The sequence below is a fragment of the Malaclemys terrapin genome, chromosome 2, assembly GCF_027887155.1.
Source record: "Malaclemys terrapin pileata isolate rMalTer1 chromosome 2, rMalTer1.hap1, whole genome shotgun sequence".
NCBI lineage: Eukaryota > Metazoa > Chordata > Testudines > Emydidae > Malaclemys > Malaclemys terrapin.
Window position 1 is genome coordinate 177,302 of NC_071506.1, and position 19,335 is coordinate 196,636.

Sequence of the window (19,335 nt, forward strand, 5' to 3'; positions counted from 1 at the left end):
CAGTGATGTGGTCCTGGGGCCAATGTACCAGTCCTCATGTGGCCCTCGTGGTGATTTGAGTTTGAGATCCCTGGTGTAGAATGTGTCATGCTGTTTTTATTTTTTTCTCTTGGTATTAGCCACACTTCACCGAGGCTCTTTTCTTTTTAACAATCTCTTTTTATTTGGGGAAAGAAAGTACAAATGGAAAATATTTACAGGTCAGGTAATCTGTGACCCTCCGACTCACTGCCTGCCTGGCTTTGACATCCTTGCCTCCCTCATCTCACCTACAGCATTCAGCTCACCATCTTGTGCTTCATTAACCAATTCTGTGTGTGAAATCTGACTCCAACACAGTGTTTTAGTAAATTAATTTGTTTATTTTATGCACCACAATATACAGAACTGCTTAGATAGCATTCTCTTAATATATAACAGTAGCAAGAAACTGAATAAGAAAAGAGATGGAGCTCTGTACAGGAACAAGACTTCTGTTCTACTGTATGAACTTTTGTGCCATCTTCCTCCTAGTATTATTTGCAACATGGAGTAAATTTAAAACTGCCCTTTAGGCTCCTTATTGTGTATTTGGCCAGCTCCTCCCCATTTCTCTGCTCATTTCTTTTGCTAATATATTTATGTCTAATTGAACTGTTCAAATTAGAAATAATATATACTCTTGATCACTGGAGATTTCAATCATCACTTGTGAAGCTTCCTGAAGAACCCATTCTTAAAATTGGGAAATCCAGCCACACAGGGCTTCATTTGACACTGCTTCCAGCCACCAATAAAATAACCACCATTTGTCACTGAAAATTTAATTAATTTATATAGTGCTGTTAGCATGACAGCTAGGCATCTTGAAAACTTTAATTCTTTAAGACACAAATAAAACTACTGTCAACTGCTGGCCCTTCCCCTACCTGTCATCCACATACCTGTAGCACGGTTGGTGAGCTTGCAGCTCCAGCCCTGGTAGTTGTTCATTAGGGCTGCAGCTTTATTTCAACTTTTTTTTTATCAAAAATAAAAATAAATCTGGTTTTTTTTTATTTAAAAAAATGCCCTCCTGTTTGCCTCACCAAGGGGGCACCAACCACCTGCAGCAGTACCCTCCACCCCAGCACTGCAATCCTAATCCTGGCTGAGTGTAGAAGGGAAGCTGGTGGGAGCCACTGCGGAGAGAGCCCACCCCACAATCACCCCACATCTGGCTCCTTTGTCCCACAGCACTGGACCTGGCACCCTGTGCTCACCCTACAGCAGCAGCTCCTGTGTCCCACGGTTCTGGGCCCATTGCCCTGCTCCTGGCATTGCAACCAGGCACATTGGTTCGCAGCACTGCTTAGGTTTGGCCTGACTGCTCTGTCATGATAGAGTGTCTGGCAGGCCAAACCTGAGCGGTTCTGTAGCCCAGTCCACCCGGGCAAAATGCCATTCATTTACGTTTTCTCCCTCGCCCTTCTCCCACCCAGTCATGATGGAGGGTCTGGCAGGTCAAATTTGAGCAGGTTTGTAACCCAGTTCGTGCAGAGCAGACAGCCAAGCCCAAACCCCCATGGGACAGGAATTGCATGAGCTGCCACTTCAGTATGAGTTGTGGACACAGAAAAAAAGTCATGGACAAATAGGAAAAGCACAATACATGACTTTTTTTTCCTGCTGTGACAAACTTGCAGTCCTAGTGATCATGGAAGGGGCATCAGCTGTGTCTCAATCTCACTGGCGTTAGCAGGAAAACTCAGAAGGATAGTTCAAAGTAAGGGCACTTACTTCCTACCCACAACATATGCACCAGGTGAAACATGAGCTGGGCTGGAAAGTTGGGAGAGATTCTTCAGATAGGGATGGAAAAGACTCTTCAGTGTAGGACACAGGAGAGGAAGAGATGGTCTGCCCAGTCCTTTAGGATCATTTGATAACTGTCTTGTAGATGTGGCTTTTTTGTTTTTGCTTGACTTTCCACCTTGCTTGTTGTTGCGGGAACTAAGGAGCAGCTGACATGCATGAGTTAGGCCTCAGCCCTTATATCTTTTGCCTCCCCTTGTTAGAAACACAGTCCAAAGGAGTAAGGCAGCCACTTCCAATAAGAGAATTGGTTCTCTTTCCACAGTTACAGTTGGTAAACGCCCAACCTCTGAGGCTGGGAGGGAGCCATAGTTGTAATGGGGAACTGAGTTTCTGGCAGTCATGTGGAGTAAGGGAAGGTGGCCAGACCTGATTCTCAAAAGTCTTGTTGCCTATTTTCAAAAGAGTTATTTCTCTCTTCCCACAGCCCATAAGATGTTCTCCTATGCTGCCTTGCCAGCTGAGGACTTGAGCTTGCTGTGACTTTTTATGCATTTATTTTTTAATTTACCAAATGTGTTTATTTGTATCTCTAGGCACACAGATAAAAATATACGGTCAGATATAATTTCCAGTATTGAGACCCATTGCCACTGCTGCTGTGTTGCCTAAGAGAGAGAGTCTCAGGCTGAAGAACAACAGACCAAAGGCAGCAAACCTTATGTACAACCCTCTTCTTTCTTTTTGACACCCACCCTCCACTCACTGTCCTGCTAGACAATCCAATACCACAGTATGAACCATACAGACTGGTCTGGGCCAGGCCTGGTACCAAACACCTGAAAGAAATCTATGTAAGAAAAAAACATTGCTGAGCTTTAAGAAAAGATAAGTTACAGTAAAGCTCAGTTATTTCCTCCTTTTGTCTGAACCCCTCCTCCCTCTCCTGTCATCACAATGAGGGAACCTGCTAACACTTGAAATGGCTTATCCTCTGCTACAAATCCCTCCCTGAGACAAAACACCTCTTCTTGGCGGTATACCCTCAAGGAAGATTCTGCTTGACGAAGGCTGCATTGTACAGGCTTGATTCAGTGCACTACTAGGTTGGCTAATTTAAACTAGAGACACCTCTTTATCCCAGCATGGCACGCAAATTCCCTCTGCTGCTGCCTTCCAGCTGCCTGCTCATGCCTCCCCCTCTAAAGCAATAATATTTCCAACTATATTTAAAAACACCCATAAGGTTATACAATGCTAAGTATAAAAGCTGGACATGTGCCAATGGACAGGGTCGTAACTACAGGTAAGGGCAAAGAATTTACTGCAAGATCTTGCTCCTGGAAACTGTCAAAGATCCTCCTGGTACCACATATGAGGAAAAAATGGACCACAACCTGAGAAATATCCAAAAATCAGTATTGTTCTTGTAAATGAGAAGTACGGACTTCCCTGGCTCACGGCAGAGCTTTGCATTATAGTTTCACCCCTCCCCGAATAATAGCAAGCTTGTTCTGTCTGCTGAGGAGCTTCCCTGTGCAGATGATAAACAGACTCCACTTTATTTTTGTTTTAAACAATCTGTTGATTTAATTTTTTTTATAATTTGGATCCTATTGCAGTAAAATTGCCTTTCACCATTTAACTGTATGAGGAAATCATGCTGTAGGAGGCCAGTGTTGCACAACTGCCCACTCAACAACATGAAGGAGTATTCAGCATGTTACTAGTGTCCATCACTGAAGCGTAACCTCCCCTCTCTCCATTGACAGACAGTAATTCCACCCCTGGAGTTGGGATTTAGGCAGCATTTCTAAGGTCACTTTTTGGTTTTGAAGGTCCCCAGGAGTTTGGGCATGAATTTCCCCATTTTCTTATCTTTGGCATCTGTGTCATATTCCTCATCATTCTGAATTGGTTGTTCATCCTTCTTGCAGAAGACCTCAAACCTACTATACACCCGCTTCTCCTTTCGCATATTCTCCATCTTTTTCAGAAGGGTATCTCTGTCCTCTGATGGTTGCCTCTGAAGAGTCTTCTTATGGCTCCCAAAACTTTCTGACCTGCTAATGTTGCAGCTTTTCTCCTTCTCACCTTTATATTCCAAACTGCTGGTAGACTTGGTAAGATCAGGATTACTTGTGGATGGTAGTTGCTTGGCCAGCTCAGCTCTGTTCTTCTGACTGTTGGCGGAAATTTGCTCCAGAATCACCTTTGTGTCATCACGGAGGTTGCTGCTGTATAGGATGTTTGCCGTGGAAGAAGCAAACCTGGTCTGAGATGGCTGGTTGCTTTTGAGAGCAGGTGCTGTTGTGATCCTTTGGGATTTCTCTTCCTCCATCACTTCCTGATAATCCCCCTTGGAAGATCGTTTAAGGCTCATGGTCTGCTTGTCAAACTTTCCACTCTCAAGATTGGTTTCTTCCTCTGATTTCTTATCACCCTTTGGATTCAGCAATTGTTTCAACCGTAGCGACCCTTTCCTAAAAAATTCCAGTGGACTCTGTTCCTGTTTGGCACCCTCTTCCTCGGATTTATTGAGAGAGCTGTCAGACCCTTGATTCTTGGATAAACTTTCAGGAATCGATGTGGTGCTTATCCTAGCCTGCAGTTTCTTGAATTCTGTGTCAGCTAGTTCCTGTGTGTCTCTTTTGAATGTCAGTTTCTCCCTGTTCTCTGGCAGAGCAAGCTTCTGAGTGTTTCCTACCAATATCAGGTTCTCCTTCATTGGAAGAGCAGGTTTGCTGTCTGTGGAATAGAACCGAGAAGATAGTTTTTCCATTTTGCTGCTAATATTTGTTATAGGATCTTTACTCAGTGTGTCAAGGAGCTGGGTGGCTGAAGGAGACATACCAAACTGTTTCTCAGACTCCATGTGCATCTTGTAACTACTGAAGGATTCTTTTGAGTCTAGCACCCTACTCTCCAGGATCTTGTATTGCACGGATTTGGTACATTTTTTCTCTGCATTCTGAGATTCTTCCTGTAGAAAACTGGAAACAGCTTTGGTGTGACTAACTGTAGCACTCTCTATGTCTTTGCCCACAGTTTTGTACTTCTCTAAAAGTTCTGCTACTTTAGAAGAGGTGGTTGCCTTTATAGTTTCATTGTCTTTTGTAATCTCATTGGACATTTGCTCCTTTTGGATCATCTGAACCTTCTCCATTGTCATATTCTGCTGATCTAAATTGGCGGCATTAAAAATCAAAGAAGATCTGAGCCTTGAGCTCCTCTGGATCAAAGGATTTATCCTGGACCTAAAGGAATCCTGTTTCATAAGGGAGGTCTCCTCGCCTGCTCTCTCAGTACTTGTTGACTCTTTGGCACTTTCAATTCCCAATGATTTATTATTAAATGACATAGGAGACTTGAAAGATGGGATCAGGTCACTGGGGTACTTTGTGAGGGGCTCTCCAAGGCTCAAAACATCATTATATGACTCTGATTCCATGGGCATTGGGATGCCTTCGTCTCCTGGTTCAGACTGGTATCCACTCAGGTATGAAGAAATCCTCCAGTTACGCAAACCTGTTCTATTTTCCTGGGTCTTCTTGTCCTGATCTGGGTCCTGGTCTTGTAAAAACAGTCGTTGTTCCAGGCTCTGCTTCTGTGTGGGGGATGTCTGGCACATGAATTTCTGCCCTATGTTTTGCCTCCTTAGTGACATCAGCCCTAGTGGGCCATTCCCTGCAGGGTTCACCTGGTCAGAACCATGCCTCACTTCCCTAGAAGAATTTGAAGGCTCATAATCTAGCCTTAAGGGGAAACCCTCCTGTGGGAAGTGGGATTCAAGTTCAGGATATCTGGGGCCCTGTGCATAGTCCTCCAGTTCATTGAATCCTGGCCTACCACCTCGTATTCGCTCAAAGAACCCCTGAGGCCTGCTGGAAGCATGGGGATGTTCAAATTGATATTGGTAGAACTGGTCCTTTTGAAAGTGACTGGATTGCATTTTAAAGTCATCCAGATTGTTCATGAACATCTGCCTAGAACACTGCTTTGAAGAAGAAAAGTTTTCAAAGGTTCCTTCAGCAAAGCTGTGTCTCTTAAAGGAATCCAGCTCTAACTGCTTGGAGCGGAATAAACCTCTGACAGGATCTATCTGAGAATTCTCCATTTCTGCCTTCTTAGAATACATGCGCATTGCTGACCCCTCCATAGTATGGCGCATCAGTTCATCCCGTCTGAAGGCTGACAAGAAGTATCTGTCTGGATCAACTCTGTCCATGAAGGGTGGAAAGACATTGTCATCCCTCTGGAACAGCAGGTGTGGTTTCTTTGGAAAGAAGGGCATATTGTTGCCAAAGGGGGCCATGGTAAATGGGTTCTCTGCCTTCACCAAGACATTGGCTGGAGGAATGAGAGGGTCTGACTGTGCAAAGAGAATTCGGAATTCTTCATCAAAGCTGGACACCAGCTCCCCTTGGAAGATGTGAGCGATGCTTCGATGAATCTTCTCAAAGGACCACATAAAACTGTACCAAGATACAGAAAAGATGAGATGTAGTTAGCTTCTGATGTGTCAAATCAGTGGCACCACTTCACATCCACCATGCACTGAGTCTAGCCTTCTACTAGCACCAAGTACTACTCTGGCAGCTTTCTACTGCCCACAAGTGTTCCCCCGATTAACACTTATTGATTATTGGGCATCAGTCAGTTCCAGCACTAATAGGCTCACGTTCTAAACTGAGAGATCTAACATACCAAGTAGTAACCACAGAGGAGATGGGGGAAAGGAGGATGAGGGTTATGGTAAAATATGCTAATATGACTGCTCTGTGCTGAATTTTTTTAAATTAAATATTTTAAAGTTATTTTAATACATACTTTTTATTTGTAAATAAAGTACCCACCTGTACAGCGCTGAGACAAGGACTCCCCTGCAAGCAAGAGCACCCCATTCTTCACAAGTACTATCTCACTCTCTCCACCAAGATCCACACAGCATGCTCCCTGCCTCGATGAGGTAATGATTTCCCTTATCTGGGTTTTTAATATGGGGCCACTCACTTGAGTACCAAAAGCACTTAGGTCAATCTGATGAAAACAGCATACTATCTAAGCTCAGAAGTATAACACAGGCATTGACATAGTAACTTCCATATATTAACAGTATGCAATAGTCACTCCCATACTTGTAACTAGATGCTGATTTTAATAACCTACCCATCTTTTTAGCAACTTTAATTATTCTATGACAACACTTAGGTTTGATGCTGGGCTGAAATAAAACAATATTTTAAAAACCTGACTATGTTTTCTCAGGACACAGTCACTGACATGACTAAGTCCGGGCTGATTATGTTGTGGCTTCAGCCAGATGGTATTTGGACTTAATGTCCCTAGCAATGCTGGTGTCTGCAGTGATTTTGAGTGTTTAAATTAGTTGTAACAGTTACTAACCTTTGTACAGACATTTTATGTCCTGGATATGAAACAAGCTTGGCTTTAGATTTCTGTAGTTTCCTTAGCTACAGAATTACATATTATCCCTTGGAATAATAGTGCATTGTGCGCCAATATTGAGTTTAAGGGATACAACCTTGCCACTGATGTTTAGTTGTAACTGTCATCGTTAGAGTACCCCCTCTCACCAGCAACTCTTCCTAACAGAGACAGGGCTATGCCAATCTGCAGTCCCTCCCTGCATCCCCTCACCTGTAGTTGCCACTTAGCACCACCATGCAGTCCACCAACAGGAACTTCTCTTTCACATGCCCTTTGAAGGACATCCCCGTGCGGCAGTAATAGGTGGGGCCAGAAACCGTCCGGACCCTCAGGAACTGCAAACCAGCGGAGAGATGAGGCAGTGACTTCCAAGGGCAGCAGCTGCTCTTGCACTCCCCCCCCCTCCGTTCCCCCATTAGCTCACTTCTTCATACCCATCTCTCCCATAACATCAGCACTAGCTTCTCTATTTGCCTTTCTGTTCAGTTACAGCAGAGGTGGGCAAACTTTTTGGCCCGAGGGTTCCCCATTCCCGGCCAATGGGAGCTGTGGGGGGGCGGTACCTAGAGGCAAGGACAGTGCGCGGAGCCCTCTGCCCCCACTCCCCTAAGGGCCACAGGGACATGGTGCCGTCTGCTTCCAGCAGCGGCGCGGGGCCCGTGGCGCCACGGGAGTGACAATCCTGTGGGACAGATCCAAAGCCCTGATGGGCCGGATCCAGCCCGCGGGCTGTACTTTGCTCACCCCTGAGCTACAGTGTCTCATCATGACACTACACAGGCTGCCTCCCACCTTTATTCCCCCCTCATTACTGAGATAACTTCTTTCTCCTCTGGCCCCTGACATCCATCAGCCCTGTAGCTCCCCCCCACAGCTCCTCAGGACCAGACCATAGGATCCCAGCAGTGAACCCGCCCAGGTCACCTCCACATAGTTGAGGTTGACTTTGCACTTAGCAGCTGTGTCTAGGAAGAGCTGGGAGTTCATTTCATCCAGGAGGATATACACAGGGACCCTGCGGGCAGCAGCATCCAGCACCTCACTCAGCAGATCCACATCTGTGAAAACATCCATCACTATAGCTACCACCTGTGGGAGAGATAGTGAGATAAGGACAGTCAAATTTTAGGCCTGCCTGCGTCATCCCTGTATATGAGCATTCACTTGCAGCTGCTTACAGCACAGTCCCTCCCACCCCAGCATCTGCCTCTGCTGTACTTGCTGCATTTCTTCCTCCTACCCTGACAGCACCTGCCCCGCTGGACCTGTTCTGTGCCCCACTCTGGCACCTGCCCCTTCTGGACTCACTTCATGTCCCTGGAGTAAGAAGTCTTACACTTTAAGGCCGGAAGGAATCATTAGGTCATCTAGGCCTGATTTACACCTATAACTCAGGTCGACCTAGCTACATCACTCAAAGCTATGAAAAAATTCATGCCCTGCATGACAGCTAGGTTGACCTAACCCCACTGTAGATGAGCTAGGTCGATGGAAGAATTCGTCCATTGCCCTAGTTACTCCCTCCTGAGGGGGTGGGTGGGTTTACTACTGCGATGGAAAACTCCTTATATCGCTGTAGTAAGTGTCTGTGCTACAGCAGCATAGCGTGTAGTACTTGTAGTGTAGACATATCCCTAGTCTGATTTCCTGCATAACACAGGCCTGAGAATTTCACCATTACCCCCTATTGTCCATGATAATTTGGGTTGAATAAGCATATCTTCCAGCAAAGCATCCTGTCTTGATTTGAAACCATCGAGAGATGAAGAACCCAACACTTCCCTTGGTAACTTGTTCCAATGGCTAACCACCATCACTATTAAAAATGTGTGCCTTATTTCTAATCTTAATTTGTCTTCAGCTTGCAGCCAATTTGCTAAATTAAAGCGACCTTTAATAGCTGTTTTTTTCTCCCCATTAAGATATTTCTACATCATAATCAAGTCACCTCTTAAACATCTTTTTGATAAGCTGAACAGATTGAGTCCTTTATCTCACTGTAAAGATTTTTTTTCCAGACTTGGAATCATTTTTGTGGTTCTTCTTATATCTTCTCCACTTTTTCAACACCCTTTTTAAAATGTCGACACTAAACCTGGATGCAGTATTCCAGTATTGGATTCATCAATGTAAAAGTCACTTCCCTACACCCATTCACTCTCTCCGTTTTATACATCTACAGTGTCTCAGTGAGAGCTCATGTTCAGTAGCCTCCACTGTGACCCCCTCAATCGTATTCAGGATTTACAACATTCCAAGATACAATTCCCCCATTCTGTAGATATTGCCTATATACTTTAAAGCTGGCAACGGGGGAGGTGTCTTTAAGCCATCTTTGGGCTCCTCATGTTCTGAGACCATGCAGAGTCCTGAGTAACCTCCGGTGTAGCATAGCCTCAGGGCTGCTCTAACTTATGCAGTTTCCTATGGCCTCTTGGTAGCAGAGAATAACTGTAGTATAGTGAATGCTGGCCATGCATCCAACACCCTCCCTTTCCCTCCCCATGCCAGGGACTGGGAGGAATGCCAATGCAGAGCCTTTACACCAGCTCTACACAAACTAGGGAGGCCCCTGTATGAGGGAAGTCTCAGGCAGCTGTTTCCAGTCCGGTAAAGCCCCTTTCAATTGTCAGAGTGGCCTAAGGGGTCCTGAGTGTAATTTTGCACAGGGAATAGAAGAGGGAATCAGTGCAGAGCTGCTGCATCCTGCCCCATCTCCTTCAGCTCTGTTGGTTCCTGGCCTTTGTTCAATCTTACCTGTTGTGCAGCTCGGATCATCCTACGGGCTTCTTCCTTGATGCTGGGATTGTCTGGGGGTGGTGGCTGCACCAGAGTTGTTACCTCAGTACCCTTGAATCCAAAGACCATTGGCCAGCCCAGATCAAGCTCAGGGACAGCAAGGTCAGAATTCATAGGCCAATAAGTCCCAGAGGATCCATCTATGTCACTGCCATGCATGGCATCCGTGCAGCTGCTCTCCTGGTTGGCATACTGGGGCTTCTGGAGATGCTGAGTGATGTGCTCTACCTCTGTGCTGCAGAGAAAGTCAGGGGCTCCTTCTTCATCCAGAAAACGATGATAATTCTCTTGCCCCTCCTCAGCTAGCACATCCAGAGCCAGCCGGTAATACTCCTTGTAATGGGGTGGCAAGTAGTTAGGGTCCAGGGGGTTGTCCCCCTGTGAGGAGCTCTGGGACCGGCGAGCCATGAGGGGCAGGGGAGCTGTAGGAAAGGAATAAAGAGCAGGGAGCTAATAGCCAATATTAACCATCACCCTCATCTCCATTGACACCTTCCTCCTCCCAAATGGGTATGTGTAGGGATCATGCATGGTAAAACAGTGAGAGACAGTGAACAGATGTCAGGTGCACTGGGTAGTAATTACTGTATATACAGCTTTTTTTGCATTATGTGAGGTAGCATATATCAGTGTTATAGTGGCTTGGAAACTGATCTCTTGGCAAGGAAATGGGATTGTATGGTCACCTACTAATGTGTTACTTTGACACATTAGCATATATTTGTTCAAAATTATGGTTGGGAGGATGGTGTAAATTGGGAAGGTATGACGGTGAGTGATAAGGGATTATAAAGCAGGATTCCTTAGCTGTTCATTTTCAGGCTTTCTAAAGTTAGATTTTTTTTTTTAACAGTCTAGACTTTTTGTTAAAGAAAGTATAATTTGTCTGGGTATTAGCTGGATGTCAGTGAAACACACTATCAGTCTCTCTTTTAAATTAATTGGTTTGTGAAACTGCACTGGATGAAAGGATACACACATACATCCTTGTGCACCTGTTCAAGTTCGTGGATCCTTTAAAACTGGGAACAATAGCCACCAGGGCCCATGATTAGGAGCCTACAGGAAGCTAGAAACAAGACATCCTGCCTCTGCGGGTAGGAGTAGCTGGCAAGAAGGACTTGGGTACATTCTAGTAGCTAGGAAGGGCTACTAAAGAGAAAGGTATGGTCTCTTCTCTCCCATCTGATGGGAGGTGGGAAAGCTCAGGTTAGTACCTAGCCTTCACACTTTATTTACTCTTCTTCTGAAACTTTTATTTAAGAATAAAGCCAGACCTCAGGGCAGAGTCTTGGATTATGGTTGTTGGAAGCTTTTTTCCTACCTTCCTCACTGGTTAGTTGTCCATTAGCTTAGGTTCTCTTTAGTAATTTTCCCTGTTGTGTTTTTTTTTTCCTCCTGTGCTCCTGAAATTGACATCAGGTTTCCTTTTTTTGCAGGCCTGCTTTGCCTTCTCTGCTCTAGCCTAACTGTAGGGAGGTGGTGGTTTGTTGATGTTGTGAGTTACATTAGGACTTTACTTGATGTTGGAGTCTGTGTAATTCACACACACTTTTGTCTGTCTGGGTCACAATTTCTGCTGATGGTTAGAAGATCCTAAATTTAAGTCCCTTGTTTATCTTTATGGTACGGGGCAGCTATCCTAATCATAGTATAGACTAGTTTGGTGTGTAGTGGTGTGTGTGTGCATTATCTCTGTCTCTTAGTATGTGGGTGTATGGAATGTTGTCTTGCTGTCTGCCTTGTATATGGTATAGCTGTATCTTTGAGTCTGAGAGAGTGGTGTCGTGTGTGTGTGTGTGGGGGGTCTTGCTTGTGCTTTGGGTTGGGACAAAAAGCTTCGAAATGTAACTAAAAAGCAACTAAACTAGTGACATGCCTATGTGTGCTGCAGAGCATCTGGAACCTGACTCTGAGAGGGTGGAACTAGCCCATGATTCTCACTGGAGCATTAACTCCCAGACCCACTGTTCCAAGGGCCCTGTCAATGGCCAGTAGAGAACTCTCTGTAATAAGAGAAGAGTAAAAAGGGCCTGGGCCACCCACCCAATCAGAGACACCCTTGTAGCTGAGGTAAGTACTGTGGGAGTTTTGGCTGCCCTCCCTTTCTCCTAAGGGAGAGGGATCCCATGCTGCTCATAAAGGGTGGGGTGGGGTGGGGTGTTTCAGATCTGCTGCTCCTGGAGGGAGAGGAGATTGGGGACCCAGAGTATAGCTCTTGCCAATCTGGGAAAGGTGAGGGGACCCTTATGACCATGAGAGTGGGGCTATAGTGCTGCAGGGATGAAGCCACAGGGAACTCTATCATGGTGTTTCTAGGCCTCACGATTGCCTAATCCAGTGCTGGGTGTCTCTCTTGTGTTTTGTGTATGCTGGGGATGTCCTCTTACTGTCAGGTGTGCAGATGTCAATGGCTGGATGAGAGTGGCTAGAATGTTATATGTCCTAGACAGACTTTGGGGGAGGGCAGAAAAAACTATTCTGATCATCTAGACTGAACTTCAGCTTAATAAAGGCCAGAGAACTTCACCCAGGGATTCCTGCGTCAAGCCAAATAACTCCTGGCTGAGGTAGAGCAACTCTTCTAGAAAGATCCAGTCTAGATTTACAGATTCCAGGTGATGGAGAATTACCCACAGCCTTTGGTAAATTGTTCTGATGGTTAATTACCCCCAATGTTAGGTCGGGACACTGGACAAACAAGCAAAGGCTCCGGAGCACGGAAGGGCTTGCGTGCCCCCGCCCCCCTGCCCCGACTCCGCCCACCCTTCCCCCATTGGATCCCTCCCCAAATCCCTGCCCCCTTGCCCACTCCCTCACTGCCCCATTGGCTCCCTCCCCAAATCCCTGCCTCTTCCCCAAGCATACCATTCCTCCTCCCTCCACAAGCACTGGAGGGAGACCGGGAGACGCAGGGGAGCGCGGGGCCGGGGTGAGTGTGAGTCCGGCCTGGCCCCGAGCGCATGCAGGACTCGGGCGGGGCGGTACCTGGAGGGAGAGTAGGGGGGTTCTCCCCACCTGGGCAGCAGGAGTCGGGAGCAGCTGCTGCTGCAGCTCCCACTGCCGCTGCAGGAGGAAGCGGCCAAGCACGTGGCGCTCGGCGGCTGTGGCTCTGGTGCCCGGGCCCGAACCCCCCGAGCCAGGGCCTGCTGTGGGGACCCAGCGTGCATGCTGCACGCACCCAGCCCCTGGCCAGTTGCATCTGGGCTGGCTGCCCAGCTGGTGCAATCCCGTGGGCGGCGGCATCGGCAGCCCCGTTTGTTCCCCTGCGGGACCCGAGCAGGACAGGGGGGCTGGGACCTGCTGCCCCCACTCTGGGGCCGCCCGTGGGATTGCACCAGCTGGGCAGCCAGCCCAGACGCGACTGGCCAGGGGCTGGGCGCGCGCAGCGTGCGTGCTGGGTCGCCACAGCAGGCCCGGGCTCGGGGGGTTCGCGGGCGCCAGAGCCACAGCCGCCAAGCACCACGTGCTTGGCCGCTTCCTCCCCCCACAGCAGTGGGAGCTGCAGCAGCTGCTGCTCCCAAGTCCTGCTGCCCAGGTGGGGAGAACAGCCGCCACCGGCCCTGTGGGCCGCCCGCCTACTCTCCCTCCAGGTACCGCCCAAGTCCTGCCTGCGCTTGGGGCCAGGCCGGACTCACTCACCACGGCCCCGCGCTCCCCCTGCGTCTCCCAGGCCTCCCTCCAGCGCTTGCGGAGGGAAGAGGAATGGTGGTGGGGGGGGTGTTGTTTTTTTTGCTCTGCCGCTGTTTTTTTTTTCCCTCTGCCCCTCCCCCACCCCGCTATTTGACCTGGATGATCTGGTCACCCTAGTTCCATTGGCACTTCATCTTCTCCTGACTGATTGTGCTGGGGGCTCTGCCTGTCTCCAGCACTCCGGACCCTCAGCTATCACCACCACCTGCCCCGATCGATTCAAGCTTCATGGAGTGGTGAGAACCCATCTCTCTCTCTCTCGGTATAGCCTTCTGACCCTGACTTGTGTGATCAGTTATAGTTTTCTAAACCTGACTTTTATAATCAAATTTAAGTTAGATTTAATATTATCACTGTTGTTTGTTTGGCTCCCCTATGGTTATTACCTGGCAATAAATAACTTCCATGGTTAAGCTAGTTGCTTCTCTCTCTCTCTCCCCCCGCCTTGTGCGTGTTTTTTGGCTTCCTCATTTGGTCTGCAGCAATGCTCCTCGTACCGAAGCTAAAGATCCCTGCAGCGCCCAAAAATCCTGTGGGGTTTGCTCATCAAGTGGGCTACTGCCTGAACAATTGTAATGTGAAAGTGGGGATAGTGACGTGCTGAACCTGGGATAGATGAGAGTGGCAGACTAAAAGTGCTGCTTGACCCAGCCTGCTCAGGCACGCTCTATTCCGGTGCGGTGCCCATGGCAGATGAGGGTGATAGCTTGGAAATGCTGCTCAACCCGGCCTACTGAGTCCAGGGACATATAAGGGGTCAGATTGGGAGTGCTGATTAACCCGGTGCTCTCAGAAGCGCTCTGTTAATGTGTGTGTGTGTGGGTGTTCGTCTGATTCTGGGGCTGGAAGAACCCAGCCTGGGGAGCCTAGGTCCTGCAGGATAGCTCCATTGGGAGGGAACTTCCAGCAGGGAGAAGTAGAGCTCCGTATGAGAACACAAGTGACACAAGCAGTACAAACACCCCACGCCCCCCCGAAGAGTAACCCTAATAAATGAACATACCCCAAAGTAAAATTGGTAACACTTAAAAATCTGCCTCTTATTTCTAGTCTGAATTTGTCTGGCTTTAGGTGCCAACTATTGGATTTCTTTCTGCCTTTTTCTGCAAAATTAAAGAGCTCTCTACTAAAAGAAATTTCTTCATCCTGAAGGCACTTGTTAGACGATGATCAAGTCAACTCTTAGCCTTCTCTTGGATAAACTAATAGTGAGCTTCTTCAGTGTCTCACTATAGGAGATGTCTTCCAGACCTCATATTGTTCTTGTGCCTCTTTTCTGAACCCTCTCTATTTTTCAACATCTCTTTTGAAGTGTTGACATCAGAACTGAACACAGTATTCCATAAATGTTCTCACTAATGCCATCTACAGAGGCAACATCACTTCTCAACTCCCCTTGATATTTCCCTCCTTATACATCCAAGGCTTGTTTCACTCACTTAGCTACAGCATTCCACTGGACACTCATGTTCAATTTGTTATCTGTTATGACACTAAATCCTATTCAATGTTGCTGCATTCCAGGATATAGTCCCTGTCTTGTGTGACCTACATTCTTTGTTCCTAGACTTATGACTTTGCATTTGACTGTATTAAATGCATGCTCAAATGAGCCCAACTTACCAAGTGATGCAGGTAGCTCTGTGCAACTCACCCACACCCATCCATATTTATCACTTCACTAATTTTTGTCATCTGTAAATTTTACCAGCAATCAGGGCCGGCTCCAGGGTTTTTGCCGCCCCAGGCAGCAAAAAAACAAACAAAAAAAAAAAAAGCCGTGATCGCGATCAGCTCTACTGCTGCTGCTTCAGTCTTCGGCGGCAATTCGGCGGCTGGTCCTTCGCTCTGAGAGGGAGTGAGGGACCTGCCGCCGAAGAGCTGGACATGCCGCCCCTCTCCGTTGGCCGCCCCAAGCACCTGCTTGCTGGGCTGGTGCCTGGAGCCGACCCTGCCAGCAATGTAGGAGCCGGAGGGGGGGACATGCTACTTCTTCCAGGAGCCATGTGTTGCCACAGCATGCGCAGAGCGGGGCAAGCCCCCAACCCTGCTCCCCGGCAGGAGCTCAAGGGCCAGATTAAAAGGTCTGATGGGCTGTAGTTTGCCCACCCCTGCTCTAAATCATTGATACTGAATAGCATTGGGCACGGAACAGATTCCTGCAAGACCCCCTCTAGAAACAAATCCTCGTGGCTGATAATTCCCCATTTACAATTTTTTTCAATTTATCAGTTTACTCATTTTTAATACGGTTGTGTCATCCAGATGTCACTCTCATGTCATAGAATATCAGGGTTGGAAGGGACCTCAGGAGGTCATCTAGTCCAACCCCCTACTCATAGCAGGACCAATCCCCAACTAAATCATCCCAGCCAGGGCTTTGTCAAGCCTGACCTTAAAAACCTCTAAGAAAGGAGATTCCACCACCTCCCTAGGTAACCCATTCCAGTGCTTCACCACCTTCCTAGTGAAAAAGTTTTTTCTAATATCCAACATAAACCTCCCCCACTGCACCTTGAGACCATTGCTCCTTGTTCTGCCATCTGGTACCACTGAGAACATGGAACCCTCTTTGGAACCCCCTTTCAGGTACTTGAAAGCAGCTATCAAATCCCTCCTCATTCTTCTCTTCTGCAGACTAAACAATCCCAGTTCCCTCAGCCTCTCCTCATAAGTCATGTGCTCCAGCCCCCTAATCATTTTTGTTGCCCTCCGCTGGACTCTTTACAATTTTTCCCATCCTTCTTGTAGTGTGGGGCCCAAAACTGGACACAGTACTCCAGATGAGGCCTCACCAATGTTGAATAGAGAGGAATGATCACGTCCCTCGATCTGCTGGCAGTGCCCCATCTTATACAGCCCAAAATGCCATTAGCCTTCTTGGCAAGAAGGACACACACAGTTAACTCATATCCAGCTTCTCATCCACCGTAACCCCTAGGTCCTTTTCTGCAGAACTGCTGCCTAGCCATTCGGTCCCTAGTCTGTAGCAGTGCATGGGATTCTTCCATCCTAAGTGCAGGACGCTGTACTTGTTCTTGTTGAACCTCATCAGATTTCTTTTGGCCCAATCCTCTAATTTGTCTAGGTTCCCTGTATCCTATCCCTACCCTCCAGCATATCTACCACTCCTCCCAGTTCAGTGTCATCTGCAAACTTGCTGAGGGTGCAATCCACGCCATCCTCCAGATCATTAATGAAAATATTGAACAAAACCGGCCGCAGGACCAACCCTTGGGGCACTCTGCTTGATACCAGCTGCCAACTAGACATAGAGCCATTGATCACTAACCGCTGAGCCCGACGATCTAGCCAGCTTTCTATCCACCTTATAGTCCATTCATCCAGACCATACTTCTTTAACTTGTTAGCAAGAATACTGTGGGATACCATATCAAAAGCTTTCCTGAAGTCAAGGAATAACACATCCACTGCTTTCCCCTCATCCACAGAGCCATCCATCATGGGAGCATCATCTTCACTTTGTCACAAATGGCTCAGGTATGCATGTTATCTAATGGGTCTCTGGAGTGTTTTACTGTCAGGTTTGTGTGTGTGAGGAGGGTATCTTGCTCTGCGTTTCTTCCAGTCTGACTGAGGCTATGTCCTCACTACAGGGGGACGGGGGGGAGGATGGTGTCGATTTAAGATATGCAAATTCAGCTACGTGAATAGCGTAGCTGAATTCGACGTAACGGAGCCGACTTACCCCGCTGTGAGGACGGCGGCAAAGCGACCTTTGCGGCTCCCCTGTCGACGGCGCTTACTCCTACCTCCGCTGCTGGAGTAGAAGCGTCAATTCGGGTAATCGACTGTCGCGTCCCAACGAGACGCGATAATTCGATTCCCGAGAGATCGATTTCTACCCGCCGATTCAGGCGGGTAGTGTAGACCTGCCCTTAGAGCAGCAAGTAGTGTGTCAAGTTGGCTGGGGCCGGTTGTCAGCGATGGGGCATTGGTTTTCGAGGGGAGATAGAACTAACTCTCTACTTGTGACATATTGTATAAGTGTTGCCTGGCTATTACTTGGTCTATTTCGGTCAATCTTGTCTCTAGGACAGGGGATGGTCTTTACTCTGTGCCGCACACAGCATACTGGGGCCTTGACTGGGACCTCTGGAGTACAAATAATCTGTAGAATGGCGCTGTCCTTCACTGTATGTCTATGCAATAGGAGAGTGTCCCCTCTTGCTGCATGTACACTGGATACTGTACTGCTGGCCTCAGCTGTTATTAATGCAGGATGACTGCTCTGTCCTGTAGGGTTGGTGGAGGCTGAATGCAGGGTGTGATGCTGGAGATCCTGGGGGAAGCTGCAAGCAGGAATGCGTCCCTGAGGCCGACAGAAAGCAGGTGTGTCAGCAAGGGAGTCAGAAAGCGGGTGTGTCAGCAAGGGAGTCAGCACTGGGACTGGCTGGTGCTGAAGTGACTTTCAGTTAAGCTGCTGTTTTCCATGCTGACAAGCTGGGCCTGTCTGCCGGGCCTGATGGCTGGGGCACAGCAGGCCACCTCCAGCAACAGCAGGAACAGTCAAGGAAGCCTGGAAAAGATTCCTGAGCTGTTGGAAGGGGATGGCAGAAAGAGCCTGATTTTAACACACACCTCCTGGGTGTGGTGTTCTGTCCCATCGAGTGGCACCAAGACCACTTAGAGAGAGAAAATGAGTCTGCTCTCCACCCTAGCTAAGAGCCAGTTGGTTTTTAGCTCATGCTGTAGAGGCTCATGCACTAAGCACCAGAGATCCCAGCCCAACCCTGCCCACTGATGACCGGGGTCTGTTGGTGTTACACTTGGACAGGTTTTTTTTAAATCAGAATGACATGTACAAAATCTGGACTTTGTTCCATTGCACTTTTGTCAAATGCTCTATAGAATGTGTCTGCAACCATCAAATTTCTCCCAGGTTTGTATTCAATTTACAAATCATACATTTGTAGCTGAAAAAATAATCTGTGTATTCTGGGGCAGGGGTGGGGGGTTGCCTGACCCCTTTTAGCACTGGCAATAAGTGGACTATGGTTTGTTTCACATAACACAGACCTCCCATAAATAAATATGTTAAACTTTTTATACCCATGGACTAAGGCCAAAGCTTCCTTCTCTATTTGAGCATATTAACACTCAGTTTTTGTTAATCTCCATGGTGCATAAATCACTGGTCTCCAATTGTGACCATACTGTCATGTGCCAATATCTTCCTTGGCAACATCTCGGGACAGCTTAGTTTTGTGCTTACTGTCATGGTACCTCAGAACTGGGTCCTCTAATTCAAGGATGGGCAAACTACAGCTCATGGGGCGCGTCCAGCCCATCAGACCTTTTAATTTGGCCCTTGAGCTCCCGCCAGGGAATGTGGTCGGGGGCTTGCCCCACTCCATGCATGCCATGGCTCCATGCAGCTCCCAGAAGCAGCAGCATGTCCTCCGTCCAGCTCCTACGCACAGGGGCAGCTACAGGGCTCCGCATGCTGCCCCCGCCCCAAGCACCCTCCTCCCCTCCCCCTCCCCCCCCCCGCAGCTCCCATTGGCCGGGAACCACGGACAATGGGAGCTGCAGGGGCAGCACCTGCGGACAGGGCAGCGAGCAGAGCTGCCTGGCTGCACCTCCGCATAGGAGCCA

The 19,335-nt window shown here is 47.9% G+C and overlaps 2 protein-coding genes across 2 annotated transcripts in view; one reads left to right on the forward strand and one right to left on the reverse strand.

Moving 5' to 3' along the window:
• The window catches only part of MAPK15 (mitogen-activated protein kinase 15), a 158,392-nt gene that overhangs the window by 119,648 nt on the left and 19,409 nt on the right, over window positions 1–19,335 (forward strand). The window lies entirely within an intron of this gene.
• The window catches only part of FAM83H (family with sequence similarity 83 member H), a 55,619-nt gene continuing 36,625 nt past the window's right edge, over window positions 342–19,335 (reverse strand). Inside the window, exons 2-5 of the mRNA XM_054017259.1 lie at window positions 9,982–10,445; window positions 8,149–8,313; window positions 7,435–7,559; window positions 342–6,248 (exon numbers count right to left, since the gene is read on the reverse strand). Of these exons, the coding sequence (XP_053873234.1) occupies window positions 3,593–6,248; window positions 7,435–7,559; window positions 8,149–8,313; window positions 9,982–10,431 (3,396 nt within the window). The 5' untranslated portion in view covers window positions 10,432–10,445 and the 3' untranslated portion in view covers window positions 342–3,592. The remainder of the gene's footprint in view (window positions 6,249–7,434; window positions 7,560–8,148; window positions 8,314–9,981; window positions 10,446–19,335) is intronic.